Source organism: Pseudopipra pipra, chromosome 6 (assembly GCF_036250125.1).
Source record: "Pseudopipra pipra isolate bDixPip1 chromosome 6, bDixPip1.hap1, whole genome shotgun sequence".
Lineage (NCBI taxonomy): Eukaryota > Metazoa > Chordata > Aves > Passeriformes > Pipridae > Pseudopipra > Pseudopipra pipra.
Window position 1 is genome coordinate 10271341 of NC_087554.1, and position 14027 is coordinate 10285367.

At 39.7% G+C, this 14027-nt stretch overlaps 1 protein-coding gene across 7 annotated transcripts in view; it reads right to left on the minus strand.

The window, feature by feature from the left end:
* Positions 1-14027, minus strand: part of MICAL2 (microtubule associated monooxygenase, calponin and LIM domain containing 2) — a 127433-nt gene that overhangs the window by 48340 nt on the left and 65066 nt on the right. For 4 of the 7 annotated variants that reach the window (XM_064657292.1, XM_064657293.1, XM_064657289.1 and 1 more), the window contains 5 exons: positions 8275-8373; positions 7771-7851; positions 6190-6376; positions 5102-5190; positions 4675-4774 (listed from right to left, as the gene is read on the minus strand). In XM_064657292.1, coding sequence (XP_064513362.1) covers positions 4675-4774; positions 5102-5190; positions 6190-6376; positions 7771-7851; positions 8275-8373 — 556 coding nt within the window. Of the gene's footprint in view, positions 1-162; positions 387-1708; positions 4775-5101; positions 5191-6189; positions 6377-7770; positions 7852-8274; positions 8374-14027 lie in introns of those variants that run through there. The other 3 variants (XM_064657295.1, XR_010431162.1, XM_064657294.1) reach the window with 3 other exon arrangements.

Below are 14027 nucleotides of genomic sequence, written 5' to 3' on the forward strand. Positions count from 1 at the left end.
AATTACACCACCACAGTGAAACTCTCTGGCCTGTGGCTCAGGCCACAAGAAGGGTAACACCACAGCATCCACCAGAAGAGGAGTTTGCAAAACCAGCGTGAAGTCACTGTTAAGTCTGTACCCAGGAAATTTTTATATAAGGAAGAGATGAAACAAGGAGACTTATAAAGAACTACATTTATTTTTTGTTTACAGCAGATATCATAAATAAAGCTAAAACAATTTTCACCGTGTGCAAAATACAGAGTTTCCATGTGAAAATTTAAATACAGAATTAAAAACTATTTAATAAAAATATTCAGTTAAGATTATAAAGTAAAATAAAGACAGAAGGTTTAGGAGGAGAAGGACAGAATCCTCACTGGGCAGGAACAGCGAGGAAGACTCTGCAACAGAGAGTAAAAAACACAGCAATAGGAAGTGGTTTGAAATGGCAGACCTTTATGTCACAACCTTCATATTAAAGCATGCTGAGCTTTGTAACAACACACTGTAGCCCTGAAATACAAAGGAAGTCACATCCCAGCCACCTGTGCAGGAAGTGACCCTTAAAATACAGAGAGGTTTCTGCGTGGGCACAGCATGGGGACTGTCAGAGCCATCAAGTCATTTTAGGATACCCACACAAATAAATACTATCAGGTGAGTCACACAAACATACAGGTCAGTAGGATAAGGAGCACAGGGCTCTGACCCTGTGGCCCTTCCACATTCCTGGCTAAAGCGTGTGAAATGGGGAGAATGGCAGAGGATGTTCAGCCCCTCCTGAAAATTACTCCTAAGATCAGTTCTTGAAGGCCCTTCCCTTTGAAAGGGATCCTCAGCAGGAACAGCTGAGTTACGACCACATCAGCCAGACCCTGTGCACTTGCTGGTCAGACTGAGCCCTTGGTCCTTGTTTGGATTCATTTCCCCTTCAAGATTGTCAACTTGTGATTACACAAACTGAAACTTATGTATTTCATTACGTAAAAATAATCACATAAGTCTGTCATGGGGAGTAGTGCAGCAAGACAAATCCATCCATCAGAGTGCCAAAACGGAGCCCAGTTAATCAGTTAATAAAACAACTCAAACCAAAACACTTTGGTTAGATAAACTTGGCATGGTGATATTTCAGCCTGAGAACTGCATGCACACTTACTGCTATTACGCCTGTCTACAATGTCACTTGGGGTGGAAGACTGGAATTTGCACTGCTTTGGCTCCTTTTTCTTACAGAATCTTTTTATACCATATTTTTCCAGTATGAAAGCAGAGAAGTGCTCAGACAGCACCACAGTGCTCAGATGCTGCTTGCTCATTCCACGTCTGAGCTCATGCCAGCCAGGAGAATCATTGGGGTAATCCCATCCTGACCTTATTTTAAATCTTTCCTTCAATTCTTTAAAAAAAAAAAAATAAGGCTTTAACTAGTTCTTTCAAGAAGCTATTTACTTGCCTAACTTACCTTAAAGGCATAGGGAAGCATACATGCACAGACAGAGAGAAAAACATTCCCTACAAAGAGTGCAGACACTGCCTTTTCTAGAACCATGAATTCAGCAACAGGTTAAATGATCATGCCAAAGCTCCATTAATATACCAGACACACACAGTTTGCTCCAAAAGTTTTTTAAAAAAAAAAAAAAAAACACAAAATGCTGTCAAATGACAGTGTTAGTCACACAATTTTGGAACTGGCAAGCAGGAAAAAAAAAAAAATCACCTGGGAGCAGAAAGGCTTCAGCCAGTGAGCGGGTGCAGCACCGGAATGTTGAATCGGACTAAAAGCAATGAGGGACATTGACAGAGAAGAGAGCAGGGAAGAAAACACAGAACTTAACTTGGTTATAGAGGAAAGCATCAGGAAGATTACATAGGTGCAAAGAAGAATTGGCCACAATGAAACTGCCCTTTTTTCATTAAATTATGAATGAGGACAAATAGGTATGAATATTACTAGCAGAATACTAAGATGAAGAAGTGAAAAAAAATCTACCAATTAGACTGATAACAATAAAATAACCCTTCCAATAGAATCACCTGCAAAATCCCAGTGGAATATGCAGTGTAATTAAGATTCCTCAGGAAAACATTTGCATTATGCAAGTTCCTGAATTCTACTGTGGAAATGTAGGGATTTTATTTCCCATTATATAAATCTATACAAAACCAACAGAATATTTTAATTTTTTTTTTTTTAAATCTGATTTTTAAACTGTCTACTAGTAAGATTCATTTGCTTTAAGTTTATTGGCCAGAGATTTCCAAGTTTCTTAGTACATCACCATTTTCTGTAAGTTTACCATTATGCTCACTCTGCTAAAAAAGCAGAAAACTTCCTGTGGTAAACAGGAAGAAAAAACTTCAGGAAAAAGTGTTCCTGCTGTTGACAAACTGAAATTAAAATTGATGGCAACCCGAATTTTCAAACTTTACCACTTAGCAGTTTGCTGTGTCGCAGGAGTAACGTGACAAATCGCACTGCAGATTTTCTCCTTTTTAGGGTTAAACAATTACTACCATTAGAAAACAATTAAAAATAATACAGTGTTTCAAAGTAGGGGTTTTTAAAATGCAATAAAAAAAGGTACAGATAGATTTCTTTACATATATACAGATGCCCACCATGTTGCTATAATTATTGCTGTGTCCAGTCAATGTTCTAGCAAAGTTTGGCTGAATACATGTTTGAGCACTCATGGCAATTTATTTCAAAGGAATGCTACCATACATCTAAACGGTTTTCTTCAAGCACTTTTCCAAGTTCTCTGCATATACTTAATTTTTTTCGAATAATACACAACCACTCTAAAATGTGAAAGTCTTTATCCTCATAGCTTAAAGAAAGTCAAACTATCTAGAAGAAAAATCCAGTTTGTAATTTATTTTAAACAAAAGACACATTTCCTTTTAATACCTAAGAGGCAAAACAATTCAAATCATCTTTGCCCACTCATTATATTAAAAAAAAAAAAAATCAAAACTGCCAGCCCATGAGAAACACAGTCATTTGAGACCACTGGAAGGGTCATCCTCAACTTCAGTACTAACTGAATGTGACAGTATTTCCTACTCTTTATGCCACATTCTTTTGGCTACAAATAAATACTACAGATGATTTTAATTTTAGGCTACACATATTGCCACGTTTATGTATTTACCTATTTCTTGGTCAACTCCTAAATTTAAACATGTAAGTATTTGAGAGGCAGGGAATATGCTTACCTCACTGGCTAACTAGGCTGAAAATAATCAGAATTGGTATGCCAGTGTGTCCTTGCTGTTAAATAGATTATTTAACCTGTCCACACACCTTCTGTCTAAGGTAGACCTCATTCAGAGACATCTGAAAGAAATTTACTTAGTGGCTGCCATTGGTTGTACACCTTGAAATGAATTGAACACCCAGCTAAGATGTAATCTTAGAATACATTTATAGGCTTTTGTTGTTTGTTCTAAACTTGTGTTTTTAAGAAATTCCAACAGACACTGTGAGCAGTGCCTACCCAGAGGCACAACAGTAGATATTTCAGTTACAGATGAGGGCTCCATAAATTCATATTCCTCATATCGGTCCCCTAACGAGGAGGCCTCTGTCTGAGGAATAAGTCAGGTCTAATTGCACTACCAGTTCCTTCAACTTAGAAATTTCAATCAAGCCTTCACTCACCCAACATTTGCTCTTCAAATTTATTTAAAAACTTTAAATAAATTAGTAGAACAGATAATACCCACTATCAACAAAGGGTATCTATCACATGTAAGCAACGTAAAAGGCATGACTAGGAGCAATGTGAATTATGTACATGGTTTTTTTCAAAACATATTCATGCAAGTTATAAACCTCATAACCCAGAGCAAAGGTGAAAGCAAGAAAAAAAAAAGCTACGCGCCATATTCAGGTTTCAAAACCCAGTCACTTGTTAGAAATATTCCCCAAACATCTGAAAGAACACATGTTCTTTCTTGGTCTAATTAAAAAAAAAAAAAAAAAGAAAAAAGGAAGCAGGGGGGTTGGTAGGTTGGTAGGCAGGGAGAAAAATGGTTTCAAAATGTACCATCTTCCCCAATGGTCTGATCACAGAATAAAACAGGGGGAAAAAAATAATCTACAAAATATCCTTCATCTGTCTCCATTTTCTGGAAATGTGTCTGGACACTGTCCTTCATGCTCTAACATACAGTACATTTTACGTTGAAAATTTTGATGGTGTACCTCGTTTATATGGGAAGGAATCCACCGTTCACTCAAGTCATGCGTTAAATTGCATGAAAAGTAAAAAAAAAAAAAAGAAAACCAAAACAAAACTCTAATACCAAACCACCCCCCCCTCAAGAAAACAGTCAGGCTGTTAATTTTGAAAATCTGAAAGGCACAACTGAGTAAGACACGTAGAAGAATTCAAACCCTACAGAATCTTTTCACCCATTCAAGCACGTTTTCAAGTGATAGCTCTGCTTCCCGGTACATGTGAGTAAGTACCTCTAGAAGAGCACAGAGGAGTGGCACACCAAGGCTCAAGAGTTCGTACAAGTAGGTATAGTTATATGCATTGTCCCTGAAATGGAGATTGGTAGCGTGCAGAAAACCATGCATCCAGTTAGACAGGCGTCTGGGAATGTCAAGCAGATCCCTTGTCACCCGCAGGGGCCAGCTTAGCGCGCCCCTAAAGAAGGAAGTCAGGATACCTGGGGACCTGTCCTCTGGACTGCTAGCAGCAGACAAAGTGCTTTCTGTGGTGGTCTCTGGGGGTTTAGGTTCCATTTTCTTCCATGCTTCTGCTGCCTCCTTACATAAAGCATTAAAAAAAAAAAAAAGAGTTAAATACACTTCTAAAGTAAGTAGAGATTCTGCTAATGCCTTCAAGTCTTTATGGATATTTCCATGTCCAATTGATCTTAACTTTGCCTTGCATAGGAAAAGCTAACTTCCATTAAGAAGCAGATTATAAATATGCCAAACTCACAGAACCAGGAGGTTTATATTTTAGCACCGATTTTACTACTTCTGCACATTAGGTAGAAAACATCCCCCCCCACACACACAGGTATTGAACCCTGCTCCAGATAAAACTGCCTCAGCATTTCCTGCATGACCAATAGAATCAATACCCACCTTTCCTGGGATTGGCAATGTTGCTCTTCTCTTTCTGTGTTTTGTACTGATTTTGCAGTGTGTAAAATGAGGTTTACAGTAAAATTTACCTATAAGAGGGAAAAATAAATTTTATTACATAACCTATATGTATATAGACTGAAAACTCACTGTTGCATGTATAAAAAAAATAATGAATGGTTGGGCAGCAAAAGGGATGGGAAACTTGAACAGAGATTTGCACATTAGTTCAATAATACAAGGCCATTTATCTACCACTCGGGTATAAGATTAATAAATCACAAAAAACACCAAAATCTCATAAATATAGAGTCACAAACCAACACAAGATATTGAGTAAACCCAGAAATCAAATAATCAGCTAAAAAAAGTCTTTGCAGATACTCTGGATAGAGTATCTGACCTTGAATCTTTAACCCTTTCGCAGAAGGAGATCAGGTTAATACTGAGATCTACTGAGATCTACTCAAATCATTTGGAAGTGCCAAGTTTGATAATTCCTCTCTAAACTGAAAAACAAAATAAAAACTCCCTATCTCTGAACCCCAGGCTCTAGGTGGGACTGAGTGAACTGAACATCCTGTTCCACAGCAGCCAGGAATAAATTACATTGTGCTTGGCCAGTCCTACTGCTTTCAACTCCTGAGCCATAACATCTTAAAAGAAATAACCTATAGTCCCTCCATCCATGTAAATCTGCCACTATTATGGCTTATCCTTATAGATCACATTATTTAATGGCCAGTTATAAATGAGAGATAAGAATAACTCTGTATTGTTGGAGAAAAATCACCCTTTCCTCCCCCCACCCCGACCTGTTATTGGACAAAGTGCATTTTGGTCACTCAACTCATTTTCCACTGAGGATTTCTTCATTTAAAGCTCAGGTCCATCATAACTCAATTCTTTTGAAAGACCAGGACTGCAAATACAAGGACCCAAACTCAAAGATCAGTATGGACACAAACTGAACATACTTGGCAGACCTCCTCCTGACCGACTTACTGGGCCAGATCTTTTTCCCGAGCTCCATTAAAAGCATCAATACTCAGACATTTCAAAATATTCTTAAATAGCTCCTATATTACCTTCTTCAACATCAAAGGCATAGATTCCTAACCGGAGTGTTGTAGAACATATTTCACACTTGAAGCACTCCCTGTGGAAGAAGTGGCCTTCTGCACTCAGCCGCTCCATCACATAGACCCGTTTTTTGCAGAAATAACAAATGTCACTCCCCCCAACAGACTGAGGAAATTCTTTTCGCAGAGAACCCTGTCAAAAGATAAAACCAGAAAAGCACATAAAGCCGTGGCACCACACCCAGATATAAATTCTTATTAAGGGGGCAGCTGAGTTCGCTGCTTGAAGCGTTACACAGCGCCCTCCACGCACAATTACAGCAAGCGTCGGGCAGCTTTTTATACTACTCGTTTGCTGCAATTCTGTAGGTTTATGCAGTAACTAATAAATGAGGCATCACAAGGACTTCAAGGGGTGACTTCTGTGCTGGACTTGCATCCAGTTTCCCTCTGGGACTTCACCAACATTTTGTGATTGCTCAGGTACAAGAGCAACATCATTCCCCCAGATGCTCACTTGTCACCCTGCACCACCCTGGCTCAGGGCAGGCTTCTTGGAAGAAGGGGAAGGCAGACCTGGCCATCCTGAAACAACTGACACACAGGTGGAGTCAAGAAAACAGATGTCCTGAAGACTAGTTCGCACACACTCTAGAGGAGAATGTAATCTTGTTCTTTAAGGTCCAGGGAGAAAAGCTGACAGTCTTCGACCCTGGTGTCCGAACTACCACTCACATCTCTGCAGACATCTCCTCTCAACCATGTTCCTCCTGAGACTACAGCCCAAGCTGGGGCTTAGTTTTAAAAAACTGATTTGTTTCCTACCACAGACCATTTTTTAACACATTGGACTTTAAAACATGATCCATATTAACAGCTTGAAATATTTTGAAAGTTTTTGTTGAAATTAGGTTGGTAATGAATCTTCTCTAACTGCCACAAATCTCATCCTCTCTTGGATATACATGCAAAAGGTACAGAAAAATAAATTATAAATGGATTAGATGCTACCAAGGGCTTCCCTTTACTTAACAGAGGCAGGTATGAGGATGTTACTGTGCATTATTGTATTATGGTTGGTCACAGGTCGGTGCAGATAAGCATGCTGCATCTACCGCATTCCATCATCATCTCCCTCCCCTTCCACCATCCCTGCTGCCACAGGAGAGATACCACATGTGGGATGGATGGAGAAAGCACAGGCTTGGCACAGTCCAGGCACATTCAGACAGCAGCACACAGTCCACACAACTCATCTTTAATTTACCAGCAAAAAGTGGCCCTGGAACAACCTTTTAATGCGAAATGCAAGTCACAATTGTCATTGTCACACTGTCTTGTGTTTAAAAGTTGAGGATCCTACTCCAAAATCTGCCATTAGCAATCCATTTTGCTGTGATGGATCATTCAGAGAATGGCACTTTCCAAACCAGCAACCATGCAAAGGGAAAAATACATTCTTAAATGTGTTTTTAAAAATACGGTGTTAATAGATAGTCACAATGAAGCAGAAGCAATTGAGTTTAGTGCTGACTGGTAAGTAAGTGTCATCACCACAACACAACATGTCACTTTGCTTCCCAATACCTTACAGCTCTGAGCAGTGGAGGCAGCAGATGGAGAGTGAGGAGTGGGGCAAGAACCTGTAGCTCTGTCCAGAGATCGCTTCTGAATTCAACACAGAACAGTGTCAGCGTTGAAAAACAGCCCTCTTCAAAATGAGGCATGGTGATTCAGCATTTGTGTGTTAAAAATAACTGCATAAACATGTACTGCACAAAACTTTCTTTAGAAGCCACCCTGATTAGTAATTGTCTTCTGTTACTAATTCTACAGTAATTACATTTAATAAAAGCCTCCTGAAGTTTTAATTCATACAGTCAAGTGCTAAAAATATAAATAGAAGACACGGTGAGCAACATTTCCAACACATTCACACATCAGCATGTTTTGCCAATATACACTTGATTCCTTAGTAGTTGTTAGACTAAGACCTTTCATAACACTTAAGGTGCTTCAGAGCCTATGGATGACATTCTGGAAACACTCCTCTTCAGTCAAGTTATTGTTTCTTTGTGGGTTTAGTCTTACCAGTTCAAGCTGTGGCTTGGGTCTGTGATCATTCACATACAGATTTACAAGAACTTCAGCCACAGCTCCAATTGCACGTGAGACCTTTCCTACAGTCGTCTAACCAGAAAAGGGGAGAAGATGAAGAATAGAAGGAAGAGCTTCAGTTATCTTTGAAAAAGAACTTAAAGAAAAAAAGGAAAAGAATGATTTGAAAACATGCAAACATCAATAAAGGGAGGCAGGAGAAAGAGCAGAGGGAAAGTCTAGCAGAGCACAAGCATGTTCATGCGTGACCAACGTGGTCCAGCTGGTGCCCCAGAAGGGCCTCTGTGCAGCCCATGGACTTCTCCCAGTCTCCAGGTGATGGAGAAATAGCTGATGGGAGCAAAGGCTGCTCCTGCAGCACAAGGCCTCCTGCTGTGTCCACAGAAGGCTGAGCTGGGAGCTACTGCCTGGATATCTGGGCTGGACATTCTGATAGATTAAAAAAAATAAAACAACCCTATTGTTCACTTCAGCTTCTTGGGACATTGTTCTTATATTTCAGAATAGGGGTGGAATTAAACTTCACAGTAACAGTACACAAACCATGGCATTTTAGGGAACATTCTGTGAGAACATATGTGCCAATTTCGCACACAGAAATGTTTTGTTGATGCTCACAGAGCAACCATTCACCCTCTCCCCAGTGCCTCAATGTCAGGGAAAACTGGAGAAGCTATGCTCATGAAAGGAAGACATCTCCTTTAATCTGCTTCATCACACTATTACATGAGTGTTAGGCTGTTTAACCAAATTTATCAATTAGGCCTGCAAGGAGATTGCACTTCCTTAGGCTGTGGGTCCAAACACATTGTAGACAGACAACTGACTGCGTGGTCCAGGCTGCCCCGCCAAAACACATGCCCAGGGACTGGAAAAGAAGAAAGATGTGTGTGCAATGAGTGGCAGCAGGTAGGCAGGTACTCTAGTCCTCTGCTTCTGGAAAAAAAGACTGTGAAGACTTCACAGATTTACAGAAATATTTTCTATCCTAAACTGAATTTTCTGTAGTGATTCGGATTTTAGCTTTATAGCCAATGTAAGATGCCACAGTCTCTCTGGTACCAAATGCAGCAAGGGCCATCCTGGTAGGGCCAGGGATTTGGTGCTCTGCTTCTGAAGTCAGGCCATTGTTCCTCCCCTGAGAATCCATGATCTCATCTCTTATGCTCCATTTGTTGTCCACAGAGCCCAAATTTTAAGTAAGTTCCACTCTTCTCAGTGAAATGATTTGTCTGCTGCCACCACCCCAAGTCCTACTAACGGGAAGGTTTTAAAATACCAGAAAGTTACCATGAAGAAAGAAGAAAAATATAAATGCAATGGTATTTGCAATACTTTAAAACAATTTTAAAGTATTTTCTATCAAGTTTAAAAATTTATTGTGGGTGTATTTTCTGAAATTAAGATGGATAAAAATATTCTTGCTAAAAAAATGTTTTAGGGAACATTTCCAACCCCTTACAGCTCCCCTTGTCTTTTGAGAGGGCTCTTATAATTAACTTCATATCCAGGCAGATAAAAAAATATGTATGTTAAGATGACAAGGGCCACTTAAGGGACAAAATTCTCTACTGTTTGGTTTTGTATAACATAAAAAGACTTTTAAACATTATTCAGTATCTGCACAACTTGTGCGTAACAACTGCAAAGTAAACTGCTAATTACATACCATAATGCTGTCCTAAGTGGTACATCAAATTATAAACCAATACAGGAAATGCTACCTGCTACTACAGGAAAACTATGTTCATTTGTATTGTTTAAGATCATGGAAGAAAAAATTTTCCTCCCCAAATTCTGCACCTCTGAATATGCTGAGCAACTTCCAGGTCATGTACAACTTCTTACCTACATGGTCAAATGTAAAAGAAAGCATTCAAAGATCAGTTAATAACAAGGCTGTGCTTAAAGTGCAAGTAGTTGAATTTTAAGAAAGGTATCCTTGAGCTTGAACTACACCTTGAAATTCATCAGGTTGGCTGATTTCTGTTCTCCACCCATTGAAAAAAAACCCATGTCAACATTAAAATAGTCAAAACAAGAAAATTGCACATTTATACACACTTTAAAAATGTTATTAAAAGGAAATGTCCTTGTAACTAATGTGAATTCACATTCCAAGTAAAAGCGAATGGGATTTCAATTTAATTTAGTGACAATGCCCTTAAAACCATGCTTTAACTTTTGGTCAGCCCTGAATTGGTCAGGCAAGAGATGTTTGTTGTATGTCCCTTCCAACTGAACTATTCTGTTCCATTCAAATGCCACTCAGTCACAAAATAGACATATCAGGGCAGAATGAGAACCCACCAGGGCAGCCCCACGAGCATCTGCCACCATCAGAAACATGAGAATGGGAAGGACAGGATGTGCAAGAGCAGTGCTGCCCTGCAAGGCTCATGTTTCCTGCCCTTGTACATCAACAGCACAACCACCAAGCAATCCCTTCTGTGTGTCCTCTGAACCTCACTCTGGTTATGGACAAGAACTTGAATAACATCCTCATCCCATCTAATTGTGTACGTGTAATAAACCCCAGCTGCAGGAGAGGCTCTGACCCCAAATCTACACACATTCCTTTAGAGAACCTGTCAGCTCTCACATGGCTTAGCTTTGGTCAACAGCACACAGATCTCTGCCTGCCTGATGCTGCTCAGGTACCCTAGAAACAGGATTCACATAATGGAGGTGGTATTTTGCTCATGCCCTTACTGCCCCTGAGGCTACTGGTGTACGTGAAGTCACACACACACAATTTTTGTAATGCTGGGGCCCACTATCTGCATGTAACAGGCTACTGCTCACAGTCCAGGCAGGTTTATACCAGCTTTAAATCCTTTTGCTGAAAAGTAATCTTAAAGAGTGAATTCACTCAAATTCACAGTGAATTTCAGTCCACAATCAGAGAACACTCAAAAATCCCAAGTGTTTATGATTTACTAAAACTTTTCACCTGTCACTGACAGGTTGCCAAAGCTTTTCAGCAGGTTGATCAGGGTGGTTATTAACACTGAAAGAGAAAGCTGCCTTCTGTACTTCTCTGTGCTATTATTTAGAATGCCACAGCCAACCAAGGAGTAAGCCTCAGCAGTATTTTCATAAAACAAAGGAAATATGCTCTCTGCCTCCAAAAGAATGCAATGCTTTCCCTTTGTTCTTTCATATCCTTAATGATTTTCCGGGTCTTATTTTGCTTTGAGGGTGATTTATTTATTTTTTGTATAACCTGCTACATACATTTTCCTTCTGAGATAAACAACATTTGAGTAATAAGTTACTGTGTGTAGGAAACACCCAAGCCCTGCTTACTGCTCGTAATTAGAGTCACATCACTGAAAGGAAGTAGTTGGTACAAACTCTGCAGGGAGCAAAGCCTATTGATTGCAAAAACTTCATAGTTCTTACATCATACTGTGTGGATTCAATCATGCAAAGCTCAGATGAACAGTTTTCTGAAGGTCAGTCCAGCTTTAAACAGAGAACAGGAATGACCAAAGCCCAGCCTGTAATATAACATATGCTAATTCATAATTCTAGCTATGTGAATTTTGACAGGTGATTAAAGCTAGAAGGTAGTTTTGATTATTACTGGCATCTTGCATACGCAAGTTAATTCTTACTCAGTTGTAATGACTGTATGTCTTCAAAGAAGCAATATGGTCCCATAGCCCCCTTTTCAAGTGCTCCTTTCAGGCCTTAGACTTCATAATAGGTTTCTGTAATGAGACAGTATGATTTCGTAGCCACCGTTTACAATAACTACGCCACCCAAACTAATAGTGTTCCAATGAAAATGCAGCAGGTGCAATGACTGGTAACAACCTCAGTACCATCATTTTAATTTCAAGGGAGTACTAACTATTTAAAGGATGGGAGGGTGCTGATATTTATATGTCATTTATCATGAAGTCTTATAAAACTCAAGACCTCTATTATCTTCTGCTTTTCTGCTGGGAAGAAGCAGAAACACTGGGAGCGACACAAGCAAGCTCTTCCTTTGACCTATCAATCCCAAAACATTTTGTCATACTGAAATCTAGACTTACCTAGTGATAGCTCTCAGAACAGAGACCAGAAATACAAATTCTGAGTCCTATAACCTCCTCTCCAAGATAACACAAACACAGGTAGTTACTGGTACATATTCACAGCAGAGAAGCCCAAACATATTGTTAAAATATCACACAGAGCACTTGAAAATGCATGCTGTGCATCAGAAATATTTTTCAGTTTTATTTATATAGCACCTCACATTTAGTCAGTGTTTATATTTTAGAGTGTGATAAAATTTTCATAAATCTGGAAGTTCTAAAAAGTGAGCAATCTTTACAGATAAAACACAAACAAAACCATGTGACCATGGAAGGGCATGGACAGATGGCTTGTTATGAAGTCAAGGCTGCAGCAGGGTGGCACATTGGCATCCCCTGCTCCAAAACTTGTCCTGCTGCAGACTGCAGGTCTTCCCCAGCATCCTGTTCCTCTCTATTTAAGGGTCTCCTATCCCCATTCCCCAAGCCTGACCTACATCTCTCTTCCCATGGTGACTGTTTATCATCCCTTACTGTGCTGAAGGTGGGCACAGAGGGCAGGCAACCTCCCCTTCCCTGTAACCTCTTAGTCAGCCCTGTGGCAAGGATAGCATCAACAATATCACTTGCACTCACTGGCACCTGATAAGAAAAGTCACAGGGGTTTACGTAGGGGGCAATCCATCCTGACTTGGGGTTCCTTTGGATCAGCTTCCTATTGCCACATCTGCCTCAAATGGGAGGAGGAAAATGTTTAGCTGATCATTATCAGACCTGCTATTTTAAAATTCTCCAATATGCCATCCAAAATGCACCATATTTACACATAAGAGATGCACACAGTGCAGATGAGGACTTGGGCCTGCACAACCTATGGACCTGCATATGCAGGCATCAAGATGTTCATGCATGTAGATCTGCCAAAGAATACATGTAATCCTACTTAACCAGTCAAATATTTACCTATGAGATGAACATATATATTTACTGTGCTAGTGACAAAACTAGATTTTCTTGCTTCAGCTGTGCTGCCTTCTGCTAGTACCCCTAGAGAGAGCATTTTTCAATTGGAGTAAACTCAGCCCGAGTGAAATCAAGTCACAACAAACTCTTGCTACACCATTTAAATGCAATGGCAAACTCGTAAAAGGCTGTGAGTGTACTTCAAACAAAATGCAGTTTTTAAAACATCCAGAAAGGATTGCTCAGGCCAAACGTTCTCCAAGAAACTGCATTAAAATCCCAATTATTGTCACAGAGTTTCCATGTGATTAAGAGCCTAGCTCTCATATTTTTTCAGGTTTTTCAGATAGCTTGGGTTTGGTTTGTTTGTTTGGATTTCTGGTTGGTTGGTTTTTATTTTGTTTATTTGTTGTTTGGGGGAGGTTATTTGGTGGGTTTTTTTGTCTTTTTGCAGAGTCACAATAGCTCTCCAAATCCAACAAGCATCAGACCTCTATTTTGGAAACCATTACTTAGCTTAAAACCCATCACGTGCTATACCACTTAGGTCATAAAAAGTAAGAGGTAAATCCAGGCAAAGGAATTATTTTGAAGCTGAAGGGAATTAGAGATTATTGCTGTAAGTCACCTGCTGAGCTTGCAGTGTCCTTGAAGGGCTGTCTGGCCTGTATTTCCCTGGGGAATGAGAGCCAGGCAGTCATTTCAACACAGCTCTATCTCAGCCGAGGAATG